Source organism: Osmerus eperlanus, chromosome 21 (assembly GCF_963692335.1).
Source record: "Osmerus eperlanus chromosome 21, fOsmEpe2.1, whole genome shotgun sequence".
NCBI lineage: Eukaryota > Metazoa > Chordata > Actinopteri > Osmeriformes > Osmeridae > Osmerus > Osmerus eperlanus.
The window spans coordinates 11,355,916-11,379,590 of record NC_085038.1 but is presented as its reverse complement, the minus strand read 5'-3'; the positions used below and the strand labels follow the sequence as shown (position 1 = coordinate 11,379,590).

The 23,675-nt window shown below is 51.2% G+C and overlaps 3 protein-coding genes across 5 annotated transcripts; all 3 read right to left on the bottom strand.

The window, feature by feature from the left end:
* Positions 1–358: 358 nt before the first annotated feature.
* Positions 359–6,553, bottom strand: vegfd (vascular endothelial growth factor D). 3 transcript variants are annotated; one of them, XM_062447507.1, is made up of 9 exons: positions 6,381–6,553; positions 5,281–5,631; positions 4,925–5,042; positions 2,644–2,917; positions 2,103–2,293; positions 1,766–1,893; positions 1,295–1,407; positions 765–877; positions 359–642 (listed from the first exon to the last, which is right to left on the bottom strand). In XM_062447507.1, the coding sequence occupies exons 3-8, from the start codon at positions 5,024–5,026 to the stop codon at positions 792–794; spliced, it is 894 nt and encodes a 297-aa protein (XP_062303491.1). In that variant the 5' UTR covers positions 5,027–5,042; positions 5,281–5,631; positions 6,381–6,553; the 3' UTR covers positions 359–642; positions 765–791. The 3 variants fall into 3 exon arrangements, with proteins under 3 accessions (XP_062303491.1, XP_062303493.1, XP_062303492.1); XM_062447509.1 differs by having other exon boundaries at positions 6,413–6,550; XM_062447508.1 differs by having other exon boundaries at positions 4,925–5,045; positions 6,381–6,541.
* A 274-nt stretch (positions 6,554–6,827) lies between these two features.
* Positions 6,828–14,053, bottom strand: pir (pirin). The gene is made up of 10 exons (XM_062446296.1): positions 13,913–14,053; positions 13,611–13,762; positions 13,367–13,459; positions 10,816–10,896; positions 9,990–10,196; positions 8,972–9,056; positions 8,110–8,154; positions 7,427–7,509; positions 7,257–7,323; positions 6,828–7,137 (listed from the first exon to the last, which is right to left on the bottom strand). Exons 2-10 carry the CDS (start codon positions 13,704–13,706, stop codon positions 7,019–7,021), a joined length of 876 nt encoding a protein of 291 aa, XP_062302280.1. The 5' UTR covers positions 13,707–13,762; positions 13,913–14,053; the 3' UTR covers positions 6,828–7,018.
* Positions 14,054–14,207: 154 nt separating this feature from the next.
* Positions 14,208–18,709, bottom strand: zgc:113276 (uncharacterized protein LOC553748 homolog). The gene is made up of 9 exons (XM_062446295.1): positions 18,525–18,709; positions 18,054–18,262; positions 17,722–17,937; positions 16,687–17,122; positions 15,991–16,124; positions 15,658–15,897; positions 15,334–15,498; positions 15,070–15,159; positions 14,208–14,354 (listed from the first exon to the last, which is right to left on the bottom strand). The coding sequence occupies exons 1-9, from the start codon at positions 18,706–18,708 to the stop codon at positions 14,208–14,210; spliced, it is 1,821 nt and encodes a 606-aa protein (XP_062302279.1). The 5' UTR covers position 18,709.
* Positions 18,710–23,675: the final 4,966 nt, after the last annotated feature.

The following is a 23,675-nucleotide window of genomic DNA, read 5'->3' as shown; positions in this document are numbered from 1 at the left end:
TACAGGGACATTCTCCCCGAGGCAAGTAGGGTGAAGTGCCTTGCCAAGGACACAACGTCATTTTGCACGGTCGGGAATCGAACTGGCAACCTTCAGATTACTAGCCCGCTTCCCTCACCGCTCAGCCACCTGACGCCCCACGTAGAGGCACGTAGAGTTGCCTCTACGTGCCAGGCTGGACTCGACAATGCATGTTCTCAAATCCCATTTTCAACACAGTATGACAGCTGCCTTGCTTTGTTAGTTTTTTTTATGGCTTTTGCTACTCTGACTGTACAGCACTTTGTTCAACGGTTGTTGTTTTGAAATGTGCTCGATAACAAAACTTGACAAGAAAAGATGCCCACCACAGAGATGATGAAATTATAAAAAATACAATTCTTTTAATGTAACATACATGTTTTGTTCAGTGTACGGGGATAGAGAGAACAGGTCATTTACACAGAGGGACTAACAATGCACACACACAGGGTCCACTGTAGTACAAGCTGTCACAGTAGTGCTGGTTAGTCATCTGGCCATGGTTGCGGTTAGTAGGGTTTAATCACGCTGGTATAAATAGGTCTATAAATAAATTAATGTTGTTGCCTCCTGAATCTGAACTTCGGGAATCCACAGGAGATTGTCAATGGTTATCCTGTCCTAGTTACAGGAAAGAGAGACAGCCTTTATGTATACTGGAGCTCTGTTCTACTGCACTGTACTCTGCCATCGTCTACGCTACTTTCGCTTATTCTACTGAGGTCGACTGGTGTCTACTGTACCTGGGTGGAGTCGTGCCATCGGGAGTGTCAGGGCTGGAGAGGTGGAGCCACACAACCACATCTCTCCAGGTCAATCTCACATTCAGGTCCGCCCCCACTAAACGTCAACTCCACTGGGGGGGGGGGGGGGGGGGGGTAGGAGAAGGGGGGGCAAGCGGAGGAGGGTATGGGAGAGGGTTAGGGCAGTGAAAGAGGGAGAGAGAAAGAGAGACAAAGGAGGGAGAGGGAACAAGAGAGAAGTATGACTTGGTGTTGGAGAACGGCTTGCCTTTAGCTTAGCGCAGTGGTTCTCAACCCTGGTCCTCAGCGGCCCTGGTCCTGCATGTTTGAGATGTTTTCCTGCTCCAACACTACTGATTCAAAGGACTGAGTCATGATCTAGCTAAGCAGAAGCCTGGTAGCGACCATTCATTTGAATCAGGCGTGTTGGAGCAGGGAAACATCTCAAACATGGAGAACAGGGGTTGCTGAGGACCAGGGTTGAGAACCACTGGCTTAGCCAGCGTGAAGCCAGGGGCCCGAGCACAGACCTGGGGGACTGGAGGGGTAGAGGACACATCTCTCAGCCAGGCAGTCCCAGATCAAGCCTGGAGAACACAGCCTCCGGGGGTCCCCTGAGTCCGGACGCTGACGAGGGGAACACCTGAAAGAGAGGAGAGGAGGAGAGAAGAGGAGAGTAGTGAGAGGAGAGTAGTGAGAGGAGAGGAGAGAGGAGGAGAGGAGAGAGGAGGAGAGGAGGAGAGGAGGAGAGGAGGAGAGGAGGAGAGGAGGAGAGGAGAGAGGAGGAGAGGTGGGGAGAGGAGACATGGATTGAGGCGAGCATGAGAAGAGGAGGACAGGGGAGGACAGGGGTTTGGAAGAGGGGAGGGGAGAATGGGATGAAGGGGAAGAAGAAAGGCGAGGAGGGAGGAGAGAGGAGGGCCGGGACTGTGTTTGCAGTGTGACCGTGTTATCTGTACGTTTGTCTTTACTGTAAGTCTGTCTCTGGGTGCGTCACTCACCCGTTCCTCCGATGGGGTCGAGCGTGGCGGCGTATCAGGGCGGGCTCCATGCACCTACACTGCGTGTGATTGGCCACTCTGATGAGGACAGGCTCTGGGCCGTACTTGAAGGGGATCACACTGAGCAGCTGCAGAGGACATGAGGTCAGAACACACACCTACACACACACACCTACGCACACATGAAACCACCTAAACACACATAAACACACCTAAACACAGATGCATAGACACACACACACACATGCATACACACGTACACATGAACACCTATCCCCCCCCCCCCCACTCCGCCACATGCACGCACACACACAGCCAGAACGTGCTCGTCTCTCACGGTCTTGTTGACGTAGGTGGTGCTTGTGTTGCGGCAGGCCACGCCCTCTTGGTTACAGCAGCCTCCGCAGCGGAACACGGACACACACGGGGGCTTGAAGAACATGGAGGGGGATGAGCCAAGCTCCTTGGCCACGTCGACGCACGCCTCCCGAGGCATGCACTGGGTGCTCTGCCACTCCTCGTCGATGGCTGGCGGGACACAGTCACACAGTCACACACACGGTGAGGGAACGTGTGCGTTTGTGTCTTACAGGTCTTCTGGGGGGTGTCTCTGTTTGTGTATGTATTTGTGTACGTGTGTTTTACAGGGCTGCGTCTGTGCGTGTGTGCGTGTGTGTTTGTAGGTGTGTTTGTGCGTTTTACTGGGGTGTGTGTGTGTGTGTGTGTGTGTGTGTCGTAGGCTTCAGGGGCTAAAAGCGAGCTGAGACGAGAGCGAAGGAAACACTAAAAAGGGCCAGCCACAGTGTGTGTGTGAGAGTGTGTGTGTATGTGTGGGCGTGTGTTTGTGTGTGGGTGTGTGTTTGTGTGTGTGTGTGCACCTTTGAGTATCTCCAAACTGAAAGAGTCCGCGGCGTAGCGTGTTGAGCGGTGCGACCCTGACGAGGAGGAGGAGGAGGAGAGGAAGGAGGAGGAGGAGGAGGAGAGGAAGGAGGAGGAGGAGGAGCGGAATTTGGGCTGCGGGGGGGCTTCCAGGGTTTGGAGGTTCTGACGACACTTCCAGAGTTTCCAGTCAGGGAAGTCTGTGAGACGCAGGAGCTCCTCCAGACTGGAGGCCGAGCGCACCCTTCTCTCCCACTGCTCCCTGTTAGAGTCCTGAGGGAGGAGGGAGGAGGGCAGAGGGAGGAGGGAGGGAGGGGAGGAGGAGAGAGGTAGGAGGAGGGAGGAGGGAGGAGGGAGGAGGGAGGAGGGAGGAGGGAGGAGGGAGGATGAGGGTGGAAAAGGAGGAAGGGAGGGGAGGAGGAGAGAGTTAGGAGGAGGGTGGAGGGAGGAGGGAGGAGGAGAGAGGTAGGAGGAGGAAGCAGGAGGAAGAGAGAGGAGGAGAAGGGTAAGAGGGAGGAGAGAGGAGGGAGGAGGGAGGGAGTAAGTGGAAGTTAGTCTGAGGGAGGCGTAGAACAGGCGAAGGGGATAGATAGTTAAACTGAGAGGCTGTCAGCAGGGCATGTGGTACCACCTCTTCTCCACCAGAGGGAGCTGAGAGCATACTCATGCACCAATGTCATCGCACACACACACAAAGCAGTCAAACAGTCAGCTGGAAGAAGCATATTTACAAGTGTGGGAGGTGGATGGAGTACTCAGATCCTTAGGGAAATCCCAGCATAATCAGTTAGACATAGATCGTTAAAAGCAATCCTGCTGTCTATCCTTCTCACACACCACACACAAGCATACACACATACACCCGCAAATATACGGAGATTCAGAGCACAGTATATCCCTTTGGCAGAGGTCTGTAGAGAGCAGCTGTTTGTTTGTGTTCTCTACCGCCTGAAGAAAGAGTGTGACAGAGGGGGTTTGGACACATACGTTCAAATCAAGACTGGTGTCGATTGTGCAAGCTTCTACTGTGTGAAAGTGTGTAGGGTTGTTATGGCTGGGGATGATGCTGGGGATGGAGGACTGGGAGGGGTGGAGGACTGGGAGGACTGGAGGACTGGGGGACTAGAGGGGTGGAGGGGTGGAGGGGTGGAGGACTGGAGGACTTGGAGGACTTGGAGGACTGGAGGACTGGGGGACTAGAGGACTGGAGGGGTGGAGGGGTGGAAGGACTGGGAGAAATGGAGGACTAGGAGGGGTGGAGGACTGGGAGGGGTGGAGGACTGGAGGACTAGAGGGGTGGAGGACTGGAGGACTTGGAGGGGTGGAAGGACTGGGGGTCTCGGGGACTGGAAGACTGGAAGACTATTCTCACAGTCGATGTGAGAGCAGGGACAGACCTGCTTCAGAGCTCAGCAGGCTGCCTGGTTTCCCTCCATTTGTGTTGGTTATGTAACAATCGGATCTCTTCAGTATGACATGTAGGTGTTGCTGACAAGCTGACTGGTCGGTTGGCAAGCTTGCTGCCTAGCTGAGACAATTAAGAAAGAGAAACAACTACACCGAATAAAAATGTTCAAGGGAGAGAGAGAGGGAGAGAGAGGAAGAGAGAAAGAGAGAGAGAGAAAGAAAGAGAAAGTGTAATGGAACGACGCCATTTAGAAAATGCCATGTCTCTCCTTCCCTGGCCCTCTCTGAAGTTTCTCTGTAGAACATAACAACTCAATTATCCTCAACTATCATTTCCCCTCTGCATCCCTCTACAGTGTTTATGTAAGACCACTCTCTCTACCGGCCGCCAGTCCTGGAGCCAGACTCACAACCAGACTCATTCTACCCCCCAGGTATAGAACCACATCAGTCTGTCATGAATTGACCCAGGCAGAATATATGCAAAGACATAGCTACGCTAACATGTATAATATGCTACATAATGCTGTAAAGCAACCCTGCCCTATGACGTGCTACAAAAATAACATAATAACTAAGCGATGATGAGTTGGTCTACGTCATGTTATGCTATATAAAGTTAAGCTATGCGGTGCAACACAACATCATGTGATGCTTCAGTACCGAAAGCTAAGCTATGCTGAGTTCCACAGTTAGTTTTGCTAAATAATGCTAAGCTACCCTACACTGCTCTGGGCTCACCGACCAGTACTGTATCCAGTCATATTTAGAACCACACGCATCTTTACCCAATGGCAGTCAGATAGATGAGACAAGTCTGAGAGAGAGAAGCACAGGGAGAGGTTGGGTTCAAAGGTTACCCGACGTACTCACTCTGAGAGTGCTGGGGTCTTCTTCCTCCGCCATGGTGGTCTTCATCAACAGGAACACCATTACAGACACTCCCACGCAACCACTGGTCTTCATTGTCCTCATCCTCCTCTTCTTCAGTCTGCTGTCAACCAAACACACAAGACATGGTGCTGAAAAGGACTGGAGAGCCGCTCGGTACCCAACCAGCCGTAATTGGACTTGGTTTTTCACAGACCCTTCCCCTCTATCCACACACAGACACACATACACACACACACATTCAGGGTGATGCGTGAGAGCCAGACAGGTTTAGTCGCAGTAGTGTAACCTAGACACCCCTGTGGCCAAATGGGGCTAAACAGTCTTTTAAAACACACCTTTGTGTCTGCGTGGCAGCTTTGATGCTGGGGGGGAGGGCTTGTTCCGGGAGGTTCCGGGGGAAGTCCGGAGGGCAAGGGTGGGGGGGGTCTGAGGGGGGAGAGGGGGGTGTCCCGGAGACCACCGGCAACCCAGAAGTTCAGGAAGCTCGCACTCTCTCCTGAGTGAAGGCTGGAGTGGGTCGCGATGAGGCCCAGAGATTCTCTGACTGGTTGATACGTTTCAGCTGGGTCTTCTAGTGTTGCTTGTGTCTTGGTCCAGAGCCGAATCCACCAGCAGCGATCTCTCACCCCTCTCAAGTCCCCCTCAGATCTCCGTGTCGTGCGTTTGTGTTTTGAGTCCCCTGAGGGCTGAGTAAGCCACACATTCAGTTCCTATCCCCCATTAACTGTTGCTGTCAGTTCCTGCTGGTATTTGTGGTCTGCCTACTTGCCTGTCTGTGTGTCAGTCTACTGCCTGCCTGTCTGTGTTTCAGTATACTGCCTGCCAGCCTGTCTGTGTGTCAGTCTACTGCCTACCTGCCTGTCTGTGTGTCAGTCTACTGCCTGCCTGTCTGTGTGTCAGTATACTGCCTGCCAGCCTGTCTGTGTGTCAGTCTACTGCCTACCTGCCTGTCTGTGTGTCAGTCTACTGTCTGCCTGTCTGTGTGTCAGTCTACTGCCTGCCAGCCTGTCTGTGTGTCAGTCTACTGCCTACCTGCCTGTCTGTGTGTCAGTCTACTGTCTGCCGGCCTGTCTGTGTGTCAGTCTACTGTCTGCCGGCCTGTCTGTGTGTCAGTCTACTGCCTGCCTGTCTGTCAGTCTACTGTCTGCTGGCCGGCCTGTCTGTGTGTCAGTCTACTGCCTGCCTGTCTGTGTGTCAGTCTACTGCCTGCCTGTCTGTGTGTCAATCTACTGTCTGTGTGTCAGTCTACTGCCTGCCTGTCTGTGTGTCAGTCTACTGCCTGCCTGTCTGTGTGTCAGTCTACTGTCTGTGTCAGTCTACTGCCTGCCTGTCTGTGTGTCAGTCTACTGCTTGCCTGTCTGTGTGTCAGTCTACTGCCTGCCTGTCTGTGTGTCAGTCTACTGCCTGCCTGTCTGTGTGTCAGTCGACTGCCTACCTGCCTGTCGCTGTCTGTGTCTCCTGCCGTACCCGTCTTTCACCAGTCCGCCAGTATGTCCGTCCGTGGATGTTTAATGCTCTGTCACACACACTGTTAGCCTCTCCTGGCTCTCTCACACAGCTTTCTGCTCTTAGCTCTCACACACACACGCTATTCCAACAACTCCAAAAGGTCTGAGACTGCAGCTGCCACATGTGGTTTAAATGTGATCCACATGTGACCAGATCCCGTCCTACCCCGCCTCCATGCCCCACCCCCTCCTGTTGTACACCCCTCCCTTCCCTTCTACCAGCCCTCCCCCTCCTGTTCCACACCCCTCCCCTCTCATCATCCACCTGTCTCCTCCCCTCTTCCACCCTGCCTCTCTCTCTCCATGCTTACAAGGAGAGAATACCCCCCCCCCCACCCATCACAGACACATAATAAGACAACATGCATAGCTTAGACTTAGAGTTTTATTTTCGAATACAGCAACGCGGTTTTCATTGTCAGTAACATTGTCAGTAGCATGTTGATCAGTGAATATATACAAATATAACATGGATCACATCAAATATGACGAGCAAAGCATTGTAATTGCAAATATTGTTGCATGGAGAAGATGCAGTGTAAGCACCACGGGGCGCGTGTGAGTGTCAGACTGTGTCTCTGATCTTTGACCTCCAGCCCCTAGCCCTCTCGAAGCCATTGGTGTTTGCCTGGTAGTCTCTGATAGCCTGCCTGATCTCCTCCTCTGACGTCATCACAAACGGCCCTGAGGAACAAGATGGAGAAACCAGTGACATCATCAACCAGTGACTGGGCATGGATCCTACCTTGATGAATGTCCGGCACCCTGAACCACCCCCGCTATGCCCAGGCACGGAACCCCACCCTGCTGTACGACCGGCTCCTTGATGGGCTCTCCAGCGATCAGAACAAAGTGGCACTCCTCCGGAGCCTTAATGTACAAAGAAAAGAGCTCAGCTTTACAACATGTCCTTCCTTAAGCAGGCCCGGGTTCGATACCCGCCCTGGTCAAGCAGACAGTAGGCCTGCTGTACCTTGTTCTCCACTCTGACACAGTCCCCCTCTCCAAGCACCACCGTGTGGTGCGGCTCCACCCTGCTCTGCTCCTCCTCAGTACCTGTGGGGAGGGAAGGGCAGCCAAAACAAAGGCAACCTTTAGTTTGCATTTACGTAAGCGTAACAGGCCTGAGACCTAGGAGAGAGTAATGGAAGTGGGGATGCAGGGAGGACGAGATAAGAAGGAGTTTGGGAGAGAAAGAAGGGGGTGAGAAAGGGAAACTTAGAGTGAGAGAGTACATAAGTATGGATCGAGAGAACGACTGTGTGTGTGTGTGTGTGTGGCTGCGTTCTGTGAAGCTGGAAGTCATCAAGTCTTCCTGTCTGCATGAATCACAACAGGATGGAATCCTGCATGGTATCCTCCTAGGTAAAACCTGCTGCTATTGGCTGGAGATCACACAGGCCCTCCTAACTCTGACATGACCTCCTTACAGGGGGGGAGGGGGAGGCAGACAAGAGGGAGATGGAGAAGGAGAGGGAGAGGAAAGCAGGAGCAAATAAGGAGATAGGTGCACCTGCAGGGGGTCGTGAGTAGGAGGGGAGAATGTTCCAGAACTTGGAGTGTCTGCCGGACTCTGGACTGGGCTTTAGTTTGAATGGTAGAAAAACACGACACCCAGAAAGCAAACCCCTAACCCCAGTCCAGCCCAGAACTCACCCACATGAACGACCCCTGACAGGGAGTAGATGAACGCGGTCCACCCTATTAAAAAAGAGGCATCGTTAAAACGAGACCGAAATGTAAATAACCCCCAAAACGGCTTGAACCAAACAGGGTTTCACAATGAAATGATCCGTTCTCTCTGTCATGCAACACTGTGTCTAAAGAAGCATTCCACAATTTGATTCCATTATAGTAATAAAGGCTGTAGGCATCTGCCAACAACTAGTCAGCTTCCTCTGATTCACAGAGGATTATACAGCACATTACACTGGCAAACGGTCATCTGTTAGGATGACTGGGTGTCTGTCTCTGTGTGTGTCTGTGTGTGTGACATGTGTGTACAGTAAGTACAAGGAGGGTATTGACATTGGTCCTTGATCCAATTACTTTTAAGTTCTCAATGGATGACCAAAGACAGTCACTGTGTGTGTCTGTGTGTGTGTGTGTGTGTGTGTGTGTGTGTGTGTGTGGATGTGTGTGCATGTCTGCTAAGGGTTAGCAATGTTACATAAGGAGTGTGTGTCGTGACCGGTGTTGACCACACTGGCATGGTTAAATCTAAGAGTCCTTACAATGGGACAAAGAGACAAACAACTCTACCACACACACACACATGCACAGACCCACACACAAACAATGAAGGAAGCCAAGCTCTTGTTTTCAGTTTGGGAATTTTTCCCCCCCCAAAATTCCTCTGCTGAGACATGGTCCTCCTCACCATCACGCATACAGAATACGATTTACTCTCTGTGTATACTCAAATACATTATGTGTCTATACAGTCAACATGACATCGATATGGTACGAGATGCTGTATGGTGTATGTGACGTGTACAGGCGGTGTGAAGATGAGTACCTGGAGAGACTGGCTGAACATGATGAGCTCCTTCCTGCAGTGTGAAGTCCAAGTAGAGGGTGGGAGTCCTAGTGTACACCGGGGACTAGACACACACACACACACACACACACACATGCACACACATCGTATGACCTAGAGCAACCAAAGCCATGTACATGGTTGGTACTTTACCAAAACATGTGCTACTGATTTTTAGACAGAGACAGATGGAAGAGATGAAGAGAGAGAGATGGAGTGAGTGAGAGAGATCAAGGGGAAGGGCTCTTACAGCTGGAAAACCAGACTGAAGCAGCTGAGGTGGTTTGAGGCCTGCTGAAATCATCATGCTACTGATCGTCATGTGATCCCAGAAGGTTTCAAACCCAGGTGACCTACACAGACAATAACTTGATTGGTAACCTTTTTTTCTTCCTATTTCTGTTTTTTTTTTATCATCTTTCATTCCCCTAGGGGATCAATAAAGTACTTCTATGTACTAATACAGTGTTATACTAGCTAATCAATATGGGCCCCAGCACCAGTGTGTCAGTGCTTCTTTGACTATGTGGTCACATTGTTTTTTTGCAGAATGAGAAATATGAAATTCCAGGATATGGTGTTTGTTATGTTTGAGCTGGCAGACCAGTCTGCACCCTAAATCCGATCCACGTTTGGAGACGTCAACGTTTCCAGGAAGAACCCCAGGATTCCCCTCCCACTTCCTGTGTACAGTACTGATGTCACTTTGAAGGCCAGACCGTAAACATTATGAAGAAAAACGAAGAAAGGGGAAGGAAGAAAGAAAACAGGAGAGGCGAAGGAGACGGTGAGGAAATGGGAAGGAGGAGCAGTGAGAGGAGGAGGAGGGGAAACCTGAGAGGAAGAGGAAGGAGGAGGGAGAGGGTGACGTGGAGAGGAGGGGGGAGAATGAGGGATGAGGAAAGACGAGGAGCAGGATGAACAGGAAGAGGACGATGAGAAGGACGACGAGGAGAGGAGAGGAAGAACGGAGGATGATGATGAGGAGGGGAGAGACCTGTGCCCCCAGGGCCTCCCCTGAGATGACGGCCACAGTGACTCCGCCCCTGCTGGGTCTGGGGATCTCGCTGCTCCGGAGCTCCTGGTAGGCTGGCTCCACCATCTTGTCCCGCCCCCGGAGGTTGACCCACAGCTGCAGTCCGTGGAGGGGCTCGTCCGACACAGGCATCTCAGCATGGACCACACCCCGGCCTGCCGTCATCCACTGACGTACATACAAACATGCGCACGTACGCAACCAGGAGAAACAACCACACGATTTCTTGCTCTAATTGTAAATCTGCTTGAAGTTTTGCTGACGTAACTGGTGAAGAGTTAAGATACAAGAGGTGGCCCTGAGCCAGTCACACGCATGCACATACAAACATGAAACGTGCACATATAAACACACTCTCGATCTAATGGGACAATCCGTGGCAGTTCCACTGAAAGGTTCTTCCTGTGGTTCAGATGTTTGTGTTCAAGTCAGCACATTGTGGCTTGTATGTGTGTGTGTGTGTTTGTGTGTGTGTGTGTGTGTAAGTGTGTGTTTGTGTATGTGTGTGAAACTGGGTTTATGACTATGAGAACACAGGAAACACCCCACAGGCATCACTTCTCATTAGTTCAGTGTGTGTGAAAATGAGAATGAGAGACAAAGAGAGAGAGAGAGAGAGAGAGAGAGAGACAGAACTAAAACGTTGAAACCCTAAACTTGACACCTTTGAAAGTGCCTCTATTTTACTCACAAGGATGGTGTATGGTGAACGGCAGGGGTTACCCTATCCTGAGTGTTGTGTGTGTGCGCGTATGTATGTGTGGTGTGTGTGTCAATAGAAGAGTACCTGCAGGTCTCCAGACTTCAGCCGTCCAGAGTGTCCACAGAAGTCCTCATGAGCTGACTCACCTTGGAGAAGGTAGGTTACCTGGACAGACACACACACACACACACTGTTCTGTAACTGGTTAAGGGATGTAGCTGGAGGTCAAATCTTACTCTGGAAACGGATGGGTCCAACATGTTCTTGCACTTTGCACAGCAGGTTCTTTTTGAGGAACACGCAAACCTGTTCTAGATCTTTCCACAGCAAGGTTCCCATGAGAAGAACATATGCTGACTTAAGTTAATATATACAGATGTGCAGGACTTATTTGACCATAATACTGTCTAGAACGTTCCATAAATACACAGAACCGTGTTCTGTCCAGAGCAACAGCGGGGTATAAGTTTAGGGAATGTGGCTGTTCTGGGGTCAGTTCTTGTGGTCAGGTTTATCTCTCAAAGACTTGTGGAGAAAGGGCCAATTGGTCCATTTCCAGGGCACTGTTGAGCTAGCATGTGTTCACTTCCAAGACGCCGTTGGGGGTGACATGAAGAGGAGTGCTGAGTGGGTGTTAGCGGTCAGGGGCCAACATCTGCTTGGGGGAGGCTGGTTAGGAGGGGTGGGGGGGGCTGGTGTCCAGTGGTTCCAGTGAACTGGTTCCACAGCTGTGACCTCAGTGCATCATACGACTAAGAGTAAACACACCTGCAGCACAGCAGGAGAAGGGAAGGGAGGGGAGGAGAAGGGAGGAGAGGAGGGGAGGAGAAGAGAGACGATGAGAGAGATGAGGAGAGGAGTGGGAAGGAGAGGAGTAGGGAGGAGAGGGGAGGAGTGGGGAGGAGAGGAGTAGGGAGGAGAGGAGATTGGAGGAGTGGGGAGGAGAGGGGAGGAGTGGGGAGGAGAGGGGAGGAGTGGGGAGGAGAGGAGTAGGGAGGAGAGGAGAGGGGAGGAGTGGGGAGGAGAAGAGTAGGGAGGAGAGGAGAGGGGAGGAGTGGGGAGGAGAGGGGAGGAGTGGGGAGTAGAGGAGTAGGGAGGAGAGGGGAGGAGTGGGGAGGAGAGGAGTAGGGAGGAGAGGAGAGGGGAGGAGTGGGGAGGAGAGGAGTAGGGAGGAGAGGGGAGGAGTGGGGAGGAGTGGGGAGGAGAGGAGTAGGGAGGAGAGGGGAGGAGTAGGGAGGAGAGGGGAGGAGTGGGGAGGAGAGGAGTAGGGAGGAGAGGGGAGGAGTGGGGAGGAGAGGGGAGGAGAGGGGAGCAGTGGGGAGGAGTGGGGAGGAGAGGAGAGGGGAGGAGTGGGGAGGAGTGGGGAGGAGAGGAGTAGGGAGGAGAGGAGAGGGGAGGAGTGGGGAGGAGAGGAGAGGAGAGGGGAGGAGTGGGGAGGAGAGGAGTAGGGAGGAGAGGAGAGGGGAGGAGTGGGGAGGAGAGGAGAGGGGAGGAGAGGAGTGGAAAAATGTGTGGTTCAGTTTGACTTGACACTATAACATTAGAGACTTAACAGACTTCAGAAGTCAAGTTACTGTTACACACACCCTGGCCCAGTAGTTGTAGCTGTTCCAGTGTATATGTTGCATCTGTGTGTGTGTGTGTGTGTGTGTGTGTGTGTGTGTGTGTGTGTGTGTGTGTGTGTGTGTGTGTGTGTGTGTGTGTGTGTGTGAGAGAGAGCTGCATGTGGAGTTGTATGTGTGTGTGAGTTGTGTGTGAGAGAACAGGATGGATGCTGGGTGGAGACTGGATATATTCAGTCAGGCAAGAGAATCACAGACGACCACAGAAACCCACTCTGCTCCACAAACACCACATCTGAAGCATACTGGATATTTCCTGGAAGCCTAATGCCCTTCTTTTAAATACAATAATACGCCTTTTATGGTTGAATCGACTCGGATTCTAACATGTATTTAATTTATTTTGTGTCCTGGGCTGACATTTTCCTGTCAACTTCTAAACACTAACATTTCTAAACTTCTTAAAATCGTAAAAACATATTTACTTTTGGACAATAAGTTCAGTAAATACTAAAAGGTGCGGTATCTACTGATCAAGTCGTCGAACAGCTTTGCCCAGTTTGTCTTCCCACTAGCGCCATCTGCTGACAGTCACAGGTAGACTACCAATCTGTCAATCCAATAGCACCATCAGGTGATTGCATAAATTGTGTTTTTCTTAAGCCCAAACAGATCAGCAATAAAGACGATTTTTGTTTTATGAACCTTCTGTGACTACGTTAGGCATTTCCACAAAACTGGTTTGAGTAATTACAACTCAATAATTTAAGCGTCCACATAAGCCACCATATTTAACTATCATTCTAGAATCAGAATCAGAAAGGGTTTTAATCGCCATGAAAGTTTGCACAGACAAGGAATTTACTTTGTCAGGAAGGTGCATACATTCTATGTCTCTAATGCACAGCTATCACTGTTGTTATGCAGTGCTTCCTAGTAGAGTGGCATATACCACTACCTGTAATAACTGAACACAACAGGCCTTTTAAACATTTGGTTTGAGTTGAAACTTTATAATCTGTTAGTTGGTAATTGGAGCTCTCAGTCCTTTCCGGATGTTAGGGGGATTTTACCGTCTCAAAGCCCCTGTGAGGATGATCAGGAAACCCTGCAGGCTTGCTGACACAGAATTCATCCAGCATCAGGAAGGGGTCCAGGTTCCTCAGCTGGAAAATAGAAACAGCTGTGGATGTGAGGTGTGTTAACCCCCCCCCCCCCTCTACTGCAACTAAACAACATCGTTCACACAGATCTTACAGACCCTCAGACGTTAGTTAAGGTGAAGGGCTCAAGAGTTCATAGGCTGTGGTCACTCACTTCCTGTCTCCCTATGCTGCGTCTGACCCGGGCTCCGACTCCCTCCGCCTGTTCCACGCTCTTCACCGCCCGCTCTGCTCTCCTCACTCGCATCATAACGGCTTTACCTCAGGAGTGCACCGTGAATAGTGGAGGGGGAAAGTAACTCTAAACTGTAAATATTGTTACGTCATAAAATCAACAATCGTGAACAATGAACATTGGTCAAATGCAACTTTAATAGATTTGAATTGGGCAAATACATAGGCCTACACAATTTGGTGAGTCAATCTGTCTAATTCCTGTAGGATAGATAGACAAACCTGATTTTTTTTGGTTTTATTCGAGGGTCGAAGTCTGCAGTCAAAAACTTGCACTTTCAATAATAAGATGACAACTTCTAACAATACCTTCAAGCCCTGTACGTCGACATCACTTCACACTAACATACGCTGAGGTTGACGACCAAACTCAAAAACAGTTTTATTGTTGTTGCCAATGCACCTGTCGTGACTGTGCAGTCTGTTCTGTGCGGAAGCATCCACCTGGTTTCGGGTTTCAAGGCGCGGCTCGTGGTGTTGTCCCGGTTGTCACCATCACAACCAGAGCATATAGGCATTACAACCACATCAGCCCGTGCATATGCTGAACGTACTCCTCTGTGCGCGTTTTCTCCGCCGCCACTTCCCGATTACCCAGGATATCCTTGGCGATGCGCATACTCGCTGCCTGTCCTCCTGCCAGATTCACTGCGTGCGGACCAACCTGCGCGCGGGACAGCAGAAGCGCGCTTCCGGGTTAGTGAAACCTGTAGCATAGTTAATCTATTGTATCGACCACGAGTGTCGTCTAAAAAGGTTCTATGTACTATGAAACAACGCTTTGTATCATCAATGTTTTATTTCCAAAAGGTAGTCAGATAAAACCGGATCATTTTTGTAGGAAAAGGAACCTTAGGCTACGTTCACACTGCAGCTGAATGTGGCACCTCTGACTTGAACATTTGTTTTTTCTCCTCGTCCTCCGTATTTCCTGCTCAAACGTTCGCTGGCGTCCACAAAACATGATTTTTTTTTTTTTAAATGCTTGAAAACTTACTTCACTGTCACTGTCCTCCAACAGGTGTGAGAACGTCTTACATGTGAGGTGTTTGTTTTTGTTCTTTTGCGCATGCGGGGCAGTTCAGGACCGCGACCAGTTGACACTGGAATCTGATATTAGCCACATTTAAAATGACAATGTGAACAGACCGCCCAAAAATCGGATCTGATAAATAAATCGGAATTGAGAATTAAGGCTTGCAGTGGGAACGTAGAGAGCTGAAAAGGGTGTAGAACATGTTTTTCACTGCCATTGTTTATAGTGTTCCTTTGCTGGATGTTGGACAGTGTCTAAGTGTTTACATTGTCACCTGTAGGGCTATTCTATTAATTAAGGAAAGGTCTTTATAAAGAGTTAGTGAGTGTTAGAGATACATCACCTGGAGGGCTGTGTATTGGCCCATTAGGTAGAGAGGACAGCCTGGAGACCAACACAAACTCTCCCCGATACAGGGCCAGCCATCTATCACCTGCAAACAGTGAGCGCCCACACAAAGACATGATTACAATTTAGTGGGATGAAGATTGCTGACTTTAAATGCCCCAAATATGACCAACAATAGATTTTTACCCCCCTCCAATCCCTTCACTCCTCCCCCCCTCCATCGATCCATTCCACCCCTCCTCCTGCCCTCCGAGTCCACCTGTATGGGGAAGTCCTTGATGACGTGTGAGAGCAGGGGGTCCTGTTGCACGTCCAGCTTGCAGCCCGTGGCCAGCCAGATTCTGTCCCCAGCCCAGCTGTCTCCCTCCGGGGTCAGGGCCACGCTCCAGGCCTGGGCCCTGTAACTCCAGCGGGCCTCGCTGACCTGGAAGATGGGGGAGGGGGACAGACAAACGCATTCTTCAGTACATGTGGGGCGTTTTAAATAGCGTGCCTGGTTTGGGAGGAAGACGAGAGATAAATCAAGTGCATCTTGAAACGGGCAAAACAAATAAAGAAAAAACACAGCCCAATGTAAACAAACCTGACAGTACGCTCTGACGGAGACACGCCCACTCTGTATGAAGGGCTGCAGGTGGGCGTAGGCCTCGGGGGTGACGGCCCCGCCCTTCCTGGCTTGGCGAATCATGGCCAGGCGTTTGTGGAGGCTGCTCTGGTTGTAGAACTGCCTGAGGTAGGCCCGTCCGTCCAGCTTGATGCCGTGCTCCACGTGGGAGTAGCGGCCCACCAGACTCTCCACATCCCCCACATCGAACTGCTTCAGCTGGGGGGGATGGGGTGTTGAGGTGGGGTGAGTGGGTGTGGGGTGGGGGGTGAGCCAGGGGGAGCATAGTGGATTGGTGGAATGCCATCTCACCTGCAGGTGTTTACGCATCACCCATGCCACGTGGCTTGCGCCTAGCGACAGCGCTGTGGAGACAATGTGAGCGCTGGTCAGGCCTCCGCCAATCACCATCACCCGCTCTCCCGGCTCACAGACGACGCATGCCTCTGGACGAACGTACACACACACACACACACTTGCAGCTGTAACTGCAACATACGATGTAACTACAATGTAGTTAAAGCATTACATTTTGTGTTGCAAAAAGGAAGGAATAATAACAATAATAATAATAATAATACATGTTATTTATAATGCACTTTTCTTGACCCAAGTTCAAGGCAAATGAGCAAAAATAATAAGTTAGACTAAAAAGTTTAGGATTTTGTAAGTTATTCCCTTTCTTGCGGGTGGAGTACTGGCTGCCAAACAGCAACTGTCCCACTTTGCAACCAACTAACGATTCAGTAGATGTGTAAAAATCAAACGGACAGATGAAGACGATAACCAGTATTGAGTCTGATTACTGTTTTAGATCCTCTTAGCTCTTGATGTCAAAAAGCTCACATGAGATCAATTGCAACTGCAATAAATGACATAAACATCACACATAACAGCGACACTTTACTTGACATAAATATAAAACAATTGATGAATCATGATATTCAATACTTTGATATTGTGTTTTCAGAAAGACCTGGCCTGGAGTGATACAGTCTTCAAACCTACCAGGTGAGAGCAGTCTCTCATCCTCTCCTTTACTTCCTGTTTCCTGTGTGCGTGAGCAGGTGGGGTGCATGAGGCTGACGGTGTGTCTCAGGCGGTCCTCCGGGTAGCTCTCCTGAATGGCCGACACCCAGGAAGGAATGTTCGCCATCTGGGACCGGGTGGGTCCTGTCGCCATGACAACCCTCCGAGCCTCGAGGACGGTCCCGCCGCGGAGGTGGACTCTGAAGAACTTCACCTCCTTCTCCTCTCTGCTCCTCTCCACCTCCTCCGTAGTCTCTTCTTCCTCCTCAATCTCATCCTGCTCCTTCGTCCCCTCCTCCTTCCCCTCCTCATCCTCCTCTTCCTCCTCTTCCTTCCTCCTCTTGTCCTCCATCACTGGTACGATCCTCTCCACTGTTCCTCTGAGCAGGACTTTGTTCAGGTCGTACCTCTCCACCTGCAGCTCCCAGTGGTCAGTAAAACTCTAAGTTCATATCAAGAAACATGCATTTATCTTTTACTGTGAATGAATGAAGCCGCCATTCTTCATTCCATATCAGCCATTAAAGATATCTTTTATCAGCCCACACCAGACAATTAAGGTATTTCACAACACAGCAGTGGTTACAGTCTTGTATTTATTTATATTTTTGGCTTTACACCTTCTAGTGCTGAGAGACTGAAACACAACACCACCATGCTAACACGTTTATTATTTAAGTCACACACAATGCAGTTTACTTGCATGCACAGTACACCGTACACAATCCTATAAACGTGGCCCGCTGTTAGTTGTGTTCCTGTGGTTAAACAATTAGTTGTACTGTTAAACCAGCAACTATCCTGTTAGATAATGTCAGGTGCACAGATCTTCAGCAGGTCACCACACTACGTGCTCCGATACTTGAAACACACACACACCACACACACTTATGATACAGAGACATCACTCAAACAGTCTTGCACCCACAGAAACACTCTTGCAGGCACACACTCTCCCACACACTCAAACTCTCACACACACACACACACACACGTGTCCATGGCCGGTCCGACCTGCTGTCGAAAGAAATCCACGCTGAGTTGAGCTCCAGGCAGACTGAAGCACAGGCGGTCCTGAGGGCGAGCATTCAGCCCCAGCCTCTGCTTCTCCTTCCTGCCCAGCCGGCTGTCGTTGAAGAAGGTGTGCTGGTCCAGGATGTAAGCGCGGTCGGGCAAGCTGTGTAGCTCCTCCCCGCGCCCCTGCTCCGCCACGAACTGCCGCAGCGCTGCCTGCAGGGTGGAGCCAGGCACAGGGGGGGTTTCCGGGGCTGGAAGCATGTGTGTGTGTGTGGTGGTGGTGGTGGGGGGGATATACAGTGTACGTGTGAGTCAGTGCGTGTGGGTACCTTGTCAAAGGGGTCAGTGTGTACCAGGGTGTGTGAGCGGAGGTGGGGGATGTTGAGGGCGGTGAACTGGCTCTCCCAGAGGGCGGCCCATTCTCCGTACGAGTCCACTACTCTGAGACTCAAGGGGGGCCCAGGGGGGCTGGGGGGACATGGGGGGCCGGGGGCGCTGTCCAGGACCCACTCTGTCGACGAAAGCTGCTCCGCCGGCCCTTCAAAGACACACAGAATCATCCGACTCCAGCTTGAATTCAGCTGCTGTGAACAGCGAGGTAGGGACGCGCCGTCGTCCAAATCAAGCCTTCCCTAGTATGACAGTAACACTACGAGCAAAACCTCAATGATTGTATACAGGAGCACCGTCAACATGAGAAGAGAAGAGAAACAGGCTCAACGGTTGTTGTGTTTCTGTGAAGCACAATCGGACTGCTGTGTGTGTTGATGTGTGGAGTCGGGGGGCTTCTTTAGACTCACTGGACGGCACTCTCCTCTTGGTCCTCCCTCTGCTCTTGGACAGGCCCCGTCTGGGTACGTTTTGGCCAGGCTGGGGGTCCGGCCGGGGGGGTGAGGGGTCAGAGGGGGGGTGGTGGGGGTGGGAGAGCAGAGTGGCCAGGGTCAAGGCGTGAGGCCCGCCTCCTATTATCAGCACGTCCAGCATCCCCTATTGAAACACACGCACATACGCACACGTACAGTATGCACGCACACACACACACACACCACAGAAGCTGTGTCTCAGACGCACTGAAGACTTGAACAAACATCCGAACATGGGCATGACATCAAACTTCAGATGAAGCCTTGTCAGCATGAAGACGACAGATATGTTGCCGCTTTAGAAACATGCAACATGCTCAAGATATTCCTCGTTCCCTCCAACCTAGCCTCCACCATTGGTTCTGGCTCTTGGCTCCATCCATTGGGGAGGGGGGGGGGGGATGTGTCTCTTTAGTTAACTGTCACGGCCACAGCCGTGCCCCCCCCCAGTTTCAGTTTTTTGCCCTGCCCTAGTGTTTCCCTGTCTCATTGTCTTCACCTGTGTCTCGTTGAGTTCTCGTTAGTTTCATTGTGTCCACCTGTGTGTCGTTTGGTTCTGTGTATTTAGGTTTCTGTTTTGTGTCCATTGAGTCCGTGTGAGTACCCTATCTGTTCCCCGGTTTGAGATTAAAACCCTTTGTTTCTACAATGCCTCGCATCTCTCCTGTGTTTGGGTCCTACCCCACCTCACACCCTGACAGAATGACAAGACCAAGAAAGGACCCAGCAGAGAGTACACGCAACCCTTTCCTAGGGACCCGACTTGCCTCTGGTGGACCCCGAAGCCTGCAGCGGAGGGCCCACCCAAAGTCCGGGTTCCTACCACGGCTCCAGCCCCAGCCTGAACCCCGACTCCAGCCTCGGTCCTGCCCTGGGTCCCTGCCTCGATCCTGCCTTGTGCCCCTGCCTCATCCTGAGGTTGTGCCGCCTTGTGCCCGGACGAACAAGGTTGTGCCGCCCAGCACCCAGAGCACCGAGGCTGTTCCTGCCGGGGAGTCTCGGCCACCTGCCGCCGGTACCCAGCCCCGTTCCTGCCCTGTACCCCAGCCTCGGTCCTGCCCTGTACCCCAGCCTTGTTCTCGCCCTGTGCCCCTGCCTCGGTCCTGCCCTGTGCCCCTGCCTCGTTCTTGCCCTGTACCCCAGCCTCGTTCTCGCCCTGTGCCCCTGCCTCGGTCCTGCCCTGTGCCCCTGCCTCGGTCCTGCCCTGTACCCCAGCCTCGGTCCTGCCCTGTACCCCAGCCTCGTTCCTGCCCTGTGCCCCGGTCCTGCCCTGTGCCCCGGCCACCGCCTCCTCCGCCCGAGGACTCCTGGCCGCCTCCTCCTCCGCCCGAGGACTCCTGGCCGCCTCCTCCTCCGCCCGAGGACTTCTGGCCGCCTCCTCCTCCGCCCGAGGACTCCTGGCCGCCTCCTCCTCCGCCCGAGGACTCCTGGTCGCCGCCTCCTCCGCCCGAGGACTTCTGGTCGCCGCCTCCTCCGCCCGAGGACTTCTGGCCGCCGCCTCCTCCGCCCGAGGACTCCTGGCCGCAGCCTGCTGCCGTGTCCGCGCTCCCAGGCGCCCCCTCGTCCGCGCTCCCAGGCGCCCCCTCGTCCGCGCCCCCTCGTCCGCGCTCCCAGGCGCCTCCTGTCCCCTGTGCCCGTCCCCTGTGCCCGTCCTGCCCCCGGGTGGTTCCCTGGACCTGCTCCGGCCTCCGGGCCGCCGGCCTTCTGCCCTGCCTCCGGGTCGACCCCCGGACCTGCCCAGACCCTCTGCCCAGCCTCCAGGCCGGCCCCCGGACCTGCGCCGGTCCTCTGCCCTGCCTCCGGGTCGACCCCCGGACCTGCCCCGGCCCTCTGCCCTGCCTCCGGGCCGACCTCCGGACCTGCCCCGACCCTCTGGCCTGCCTCCGGGTCGACCCCCGGGCCGACCTCCGGACCTGCTCCGGCCTTGTGGGACGTCCCTTGAGAGGGGGTACTGTACCCCCCCCAGTTTCAGTTTTTTGCCCTGCCCTAGTGTTTCCCTGTCTCATTGTCTTCACCTGTGTCTCGTTGAGTTCTCGTTAGTTTCATTGTGTCCACCTGTGTGTCGTTTGGTTCTGTGTATTTAGGTTTCTGTTTTGTGTCCATTCTTTGTCTTGTCATTACTACCTGTGCCGTGTGAGTACCATCTGTTCCCCGGTTTGAGATTAAAACCCTTTGTTTCTACAATGCCTCGCATCTCTCCTGCGTTTGGGTCCTACCCCACCTCACACCCTGACATTAACACACGTGGGTGCTTCTCCTAACTTGTATGCTTCTCAGTCCTAAATCTCCGTGTGGCTTACCAACAATAAACAATGCTTGTGTGTAATTGTCTAAATTGAGTGCTTTCGAGAGCAAAGAGACAGAGAAACAGGATGCTGAGCGCTTACGGTGCAATGTTAAGAAATCCTCTGAACCACTAGAGAGCTTATCAGTCTTTGTGGTTCCAACCTGAGAGAGGACTTATGAGGATGTTAGTATAAAAGGATGTTATGAACCTTCGCCCTCAGTTTAGTTATTTTACTCTTTGAATCTTTGAAGCTCTCTGTTGACTGAGTATATGATGATTCTCAAGTGAATGTATGTTTGGTGATTTGGTTTTCAGTATAAGCACATTAAAGTAATATGAGTGATTCAATAAGGATTTAGTTATTTGTGTACAGTAGCTCGATATATACTAGATATGACATGACACCAAACAAGTCTAAGATAGTCATTCCTTTGTTATGCATAATTGTTTTGACATTCGCTGCATTTCCAATGATCCACAAACATTGAGGTGACCATCCTTTGTGGTTGTGTTCACGGTTTGAAGGTTTACAGTACAATCTGTGAGTTGTACTGCCGGAGGTCTACTAATGTCCATGTGAGCTTGTGAGTCACGCCAGAACACACATCGACACATGCCAACACACACCAGCCCAAACGCCAACACGGACATGTGCCAACACAGACACCGAACAAACATATTAGCACATGTGCCAACACACAGATGTCTATACATACCTAGAACTGTGAAGACAGAAAATCAGAAATTAGTTCTGGCATACAACCTGCAAACCGTCACACAGTGCCGTAGCTCACTTGTAACCCAATCCCACCCCGGCGACCGAATATACTCTGGCCTCCTATTGGCCATTCAGCTGGGGGGGAGCTGAAAATAGACTTGGAGTGAAGAATGGGGGGATTGGTGCTGGAGGGAGCAGGGGAGGAGGAGACGGGGTGGGGTTGGGGCCAGCAAGGAGAGGGTGGGTGGTGGGGAGTGGGAGGGTATGAGGGAGATTGGGGTGTAAATAGAGCGTTACTCATGACTGACTACAGCATGGTGGGCAGAGGGGGACCTGTTGTCAGGTCTGGGTCTGGCTCTGGCCTGAGACCATTTTGAACAGTCATGAAATTCGCCCATTTCTCTCTCTCTCTCTCTCTCACTCACTTTCTCGCTCTCTCACTCACTCTCTCTCTCCCACACTCTTGCTCTCTCTCTCTCACTCACTCTCTCTCTCCCACACTCTCGCTCTCTCTCTCTCTCTCACTCTCTCTCTCTCTCCCACACTCTCTCCCTCTCACTCTCTATCTCTCTCTGTTTCACACTCTCTCTCTCGCTCTCATTACCCCCCACAAAACACATACAGTTAGGTCCATAAATATTTGGACATTGACACAATTTTCATCATTTTGGCTCTGTATACCACCACAATGTATTTGAAATTAAACAATCAAGATGTGCTTTAAGTGCAGACTTTCAGCTTTAATTTCAGGGTATTTACATCCAAATCAGGTGAACGGTGTAGGAATTACAATACATTTTATATGTGCCCCCCCCCCCCTTTTTAAGGGACCAAAAGTAATTGGACAATTGGCTGCTCAGCTGTTCCATGGCCAGGTGTATGTTATTCCCTCATGGGAGTTCGTTATTTCATTGACAAGGAGCAGATAAAAGGTCTAGAGTTCATTTCAAGTATGGTATTTGTGTTTGGAATCTGTTGCTGTCAACTCTCAATATGAAGTCCAAAGAGCTGTCACCATCAGTGAAGCAAGCCATCGTTAGGCTGAAAAATCAAAACAAACCTATCAGAGAGATAGCAAAAACATTAGGTGTGGCCAAACTGTTTGGTACATTCTTAAAAAGAAAGAACGCACTGGTGAGCTCAGCAACACCAAAAGACCTGGAAGACCACGGAAAACAACTGTGGTGGATGACAGAAGAATTCTTTCCCTGGTGAAGAAAAACCCCTTCACAACAGTTGGCCAGATCAAGAACACTCTCCAGGAGGTAGGCGTATCTGTGTCAAAGTCAAAAATTAAGAGAAGACTTCACCAGAGTAAATACAGAGGGTTCACCACAAGATGTGAACCATTGGTGAGTCTCAAAAACAGGAAGACCAGATTAGAGTTTGCCAAAAAACATCTAAAAGACTCTGTACAGTTCTGGAACAACATCCTATGGACAGATGAGACCAAGATCAACTTGTACCAGAATGATGGGAAGAGAAGAGTATGGAGAAGGGAAGGAACTGCTCATGATCCAAAGCATACCACCTCATCAGTGAAGCATGGTGGAGGTAGTGTTATGGCGTGGGCATGTATGGCTGCCAATGGAACTGGTTCCCTTGTATTTATCGATGATGTGACTGCTGACAAAAGCAGTAGGATGAATTCTGAAGTGTTTCTGGCAATATTATCTGCTCAGATTCAGCCAAATGCTTCAGAACTCATAGGACGGCGCTTCACAGTGCAGATGGACAATGACCCGAAGCATACTGCGAAAGCAACCAAAGAGTTTTTTAAGGCAAAGAAGTGGAATGTTCTGCAATGGCCAAGTCAATCACCTGACCTAAATCCAATTGAGCATGCATTTCACTTGCTAAAGACAAAACTGAAGGGAAAATGCCCCAAGAACAAGCAGAAACTGAAGACAGTTGCAGTAGAGGCCTGGCAGAGCATCACCAGGGACGAAACCCGGCGTCTGGTGATGTCTATGGGTTCCAGACTTCAGGCTGTCATTGACTGCAAAGGATTTGCAAGCAAGTATTAAAAGTGACAATTAGATTTATGATTATGTTAGTTTGTCCAATTATTTTTGGTCCCTTA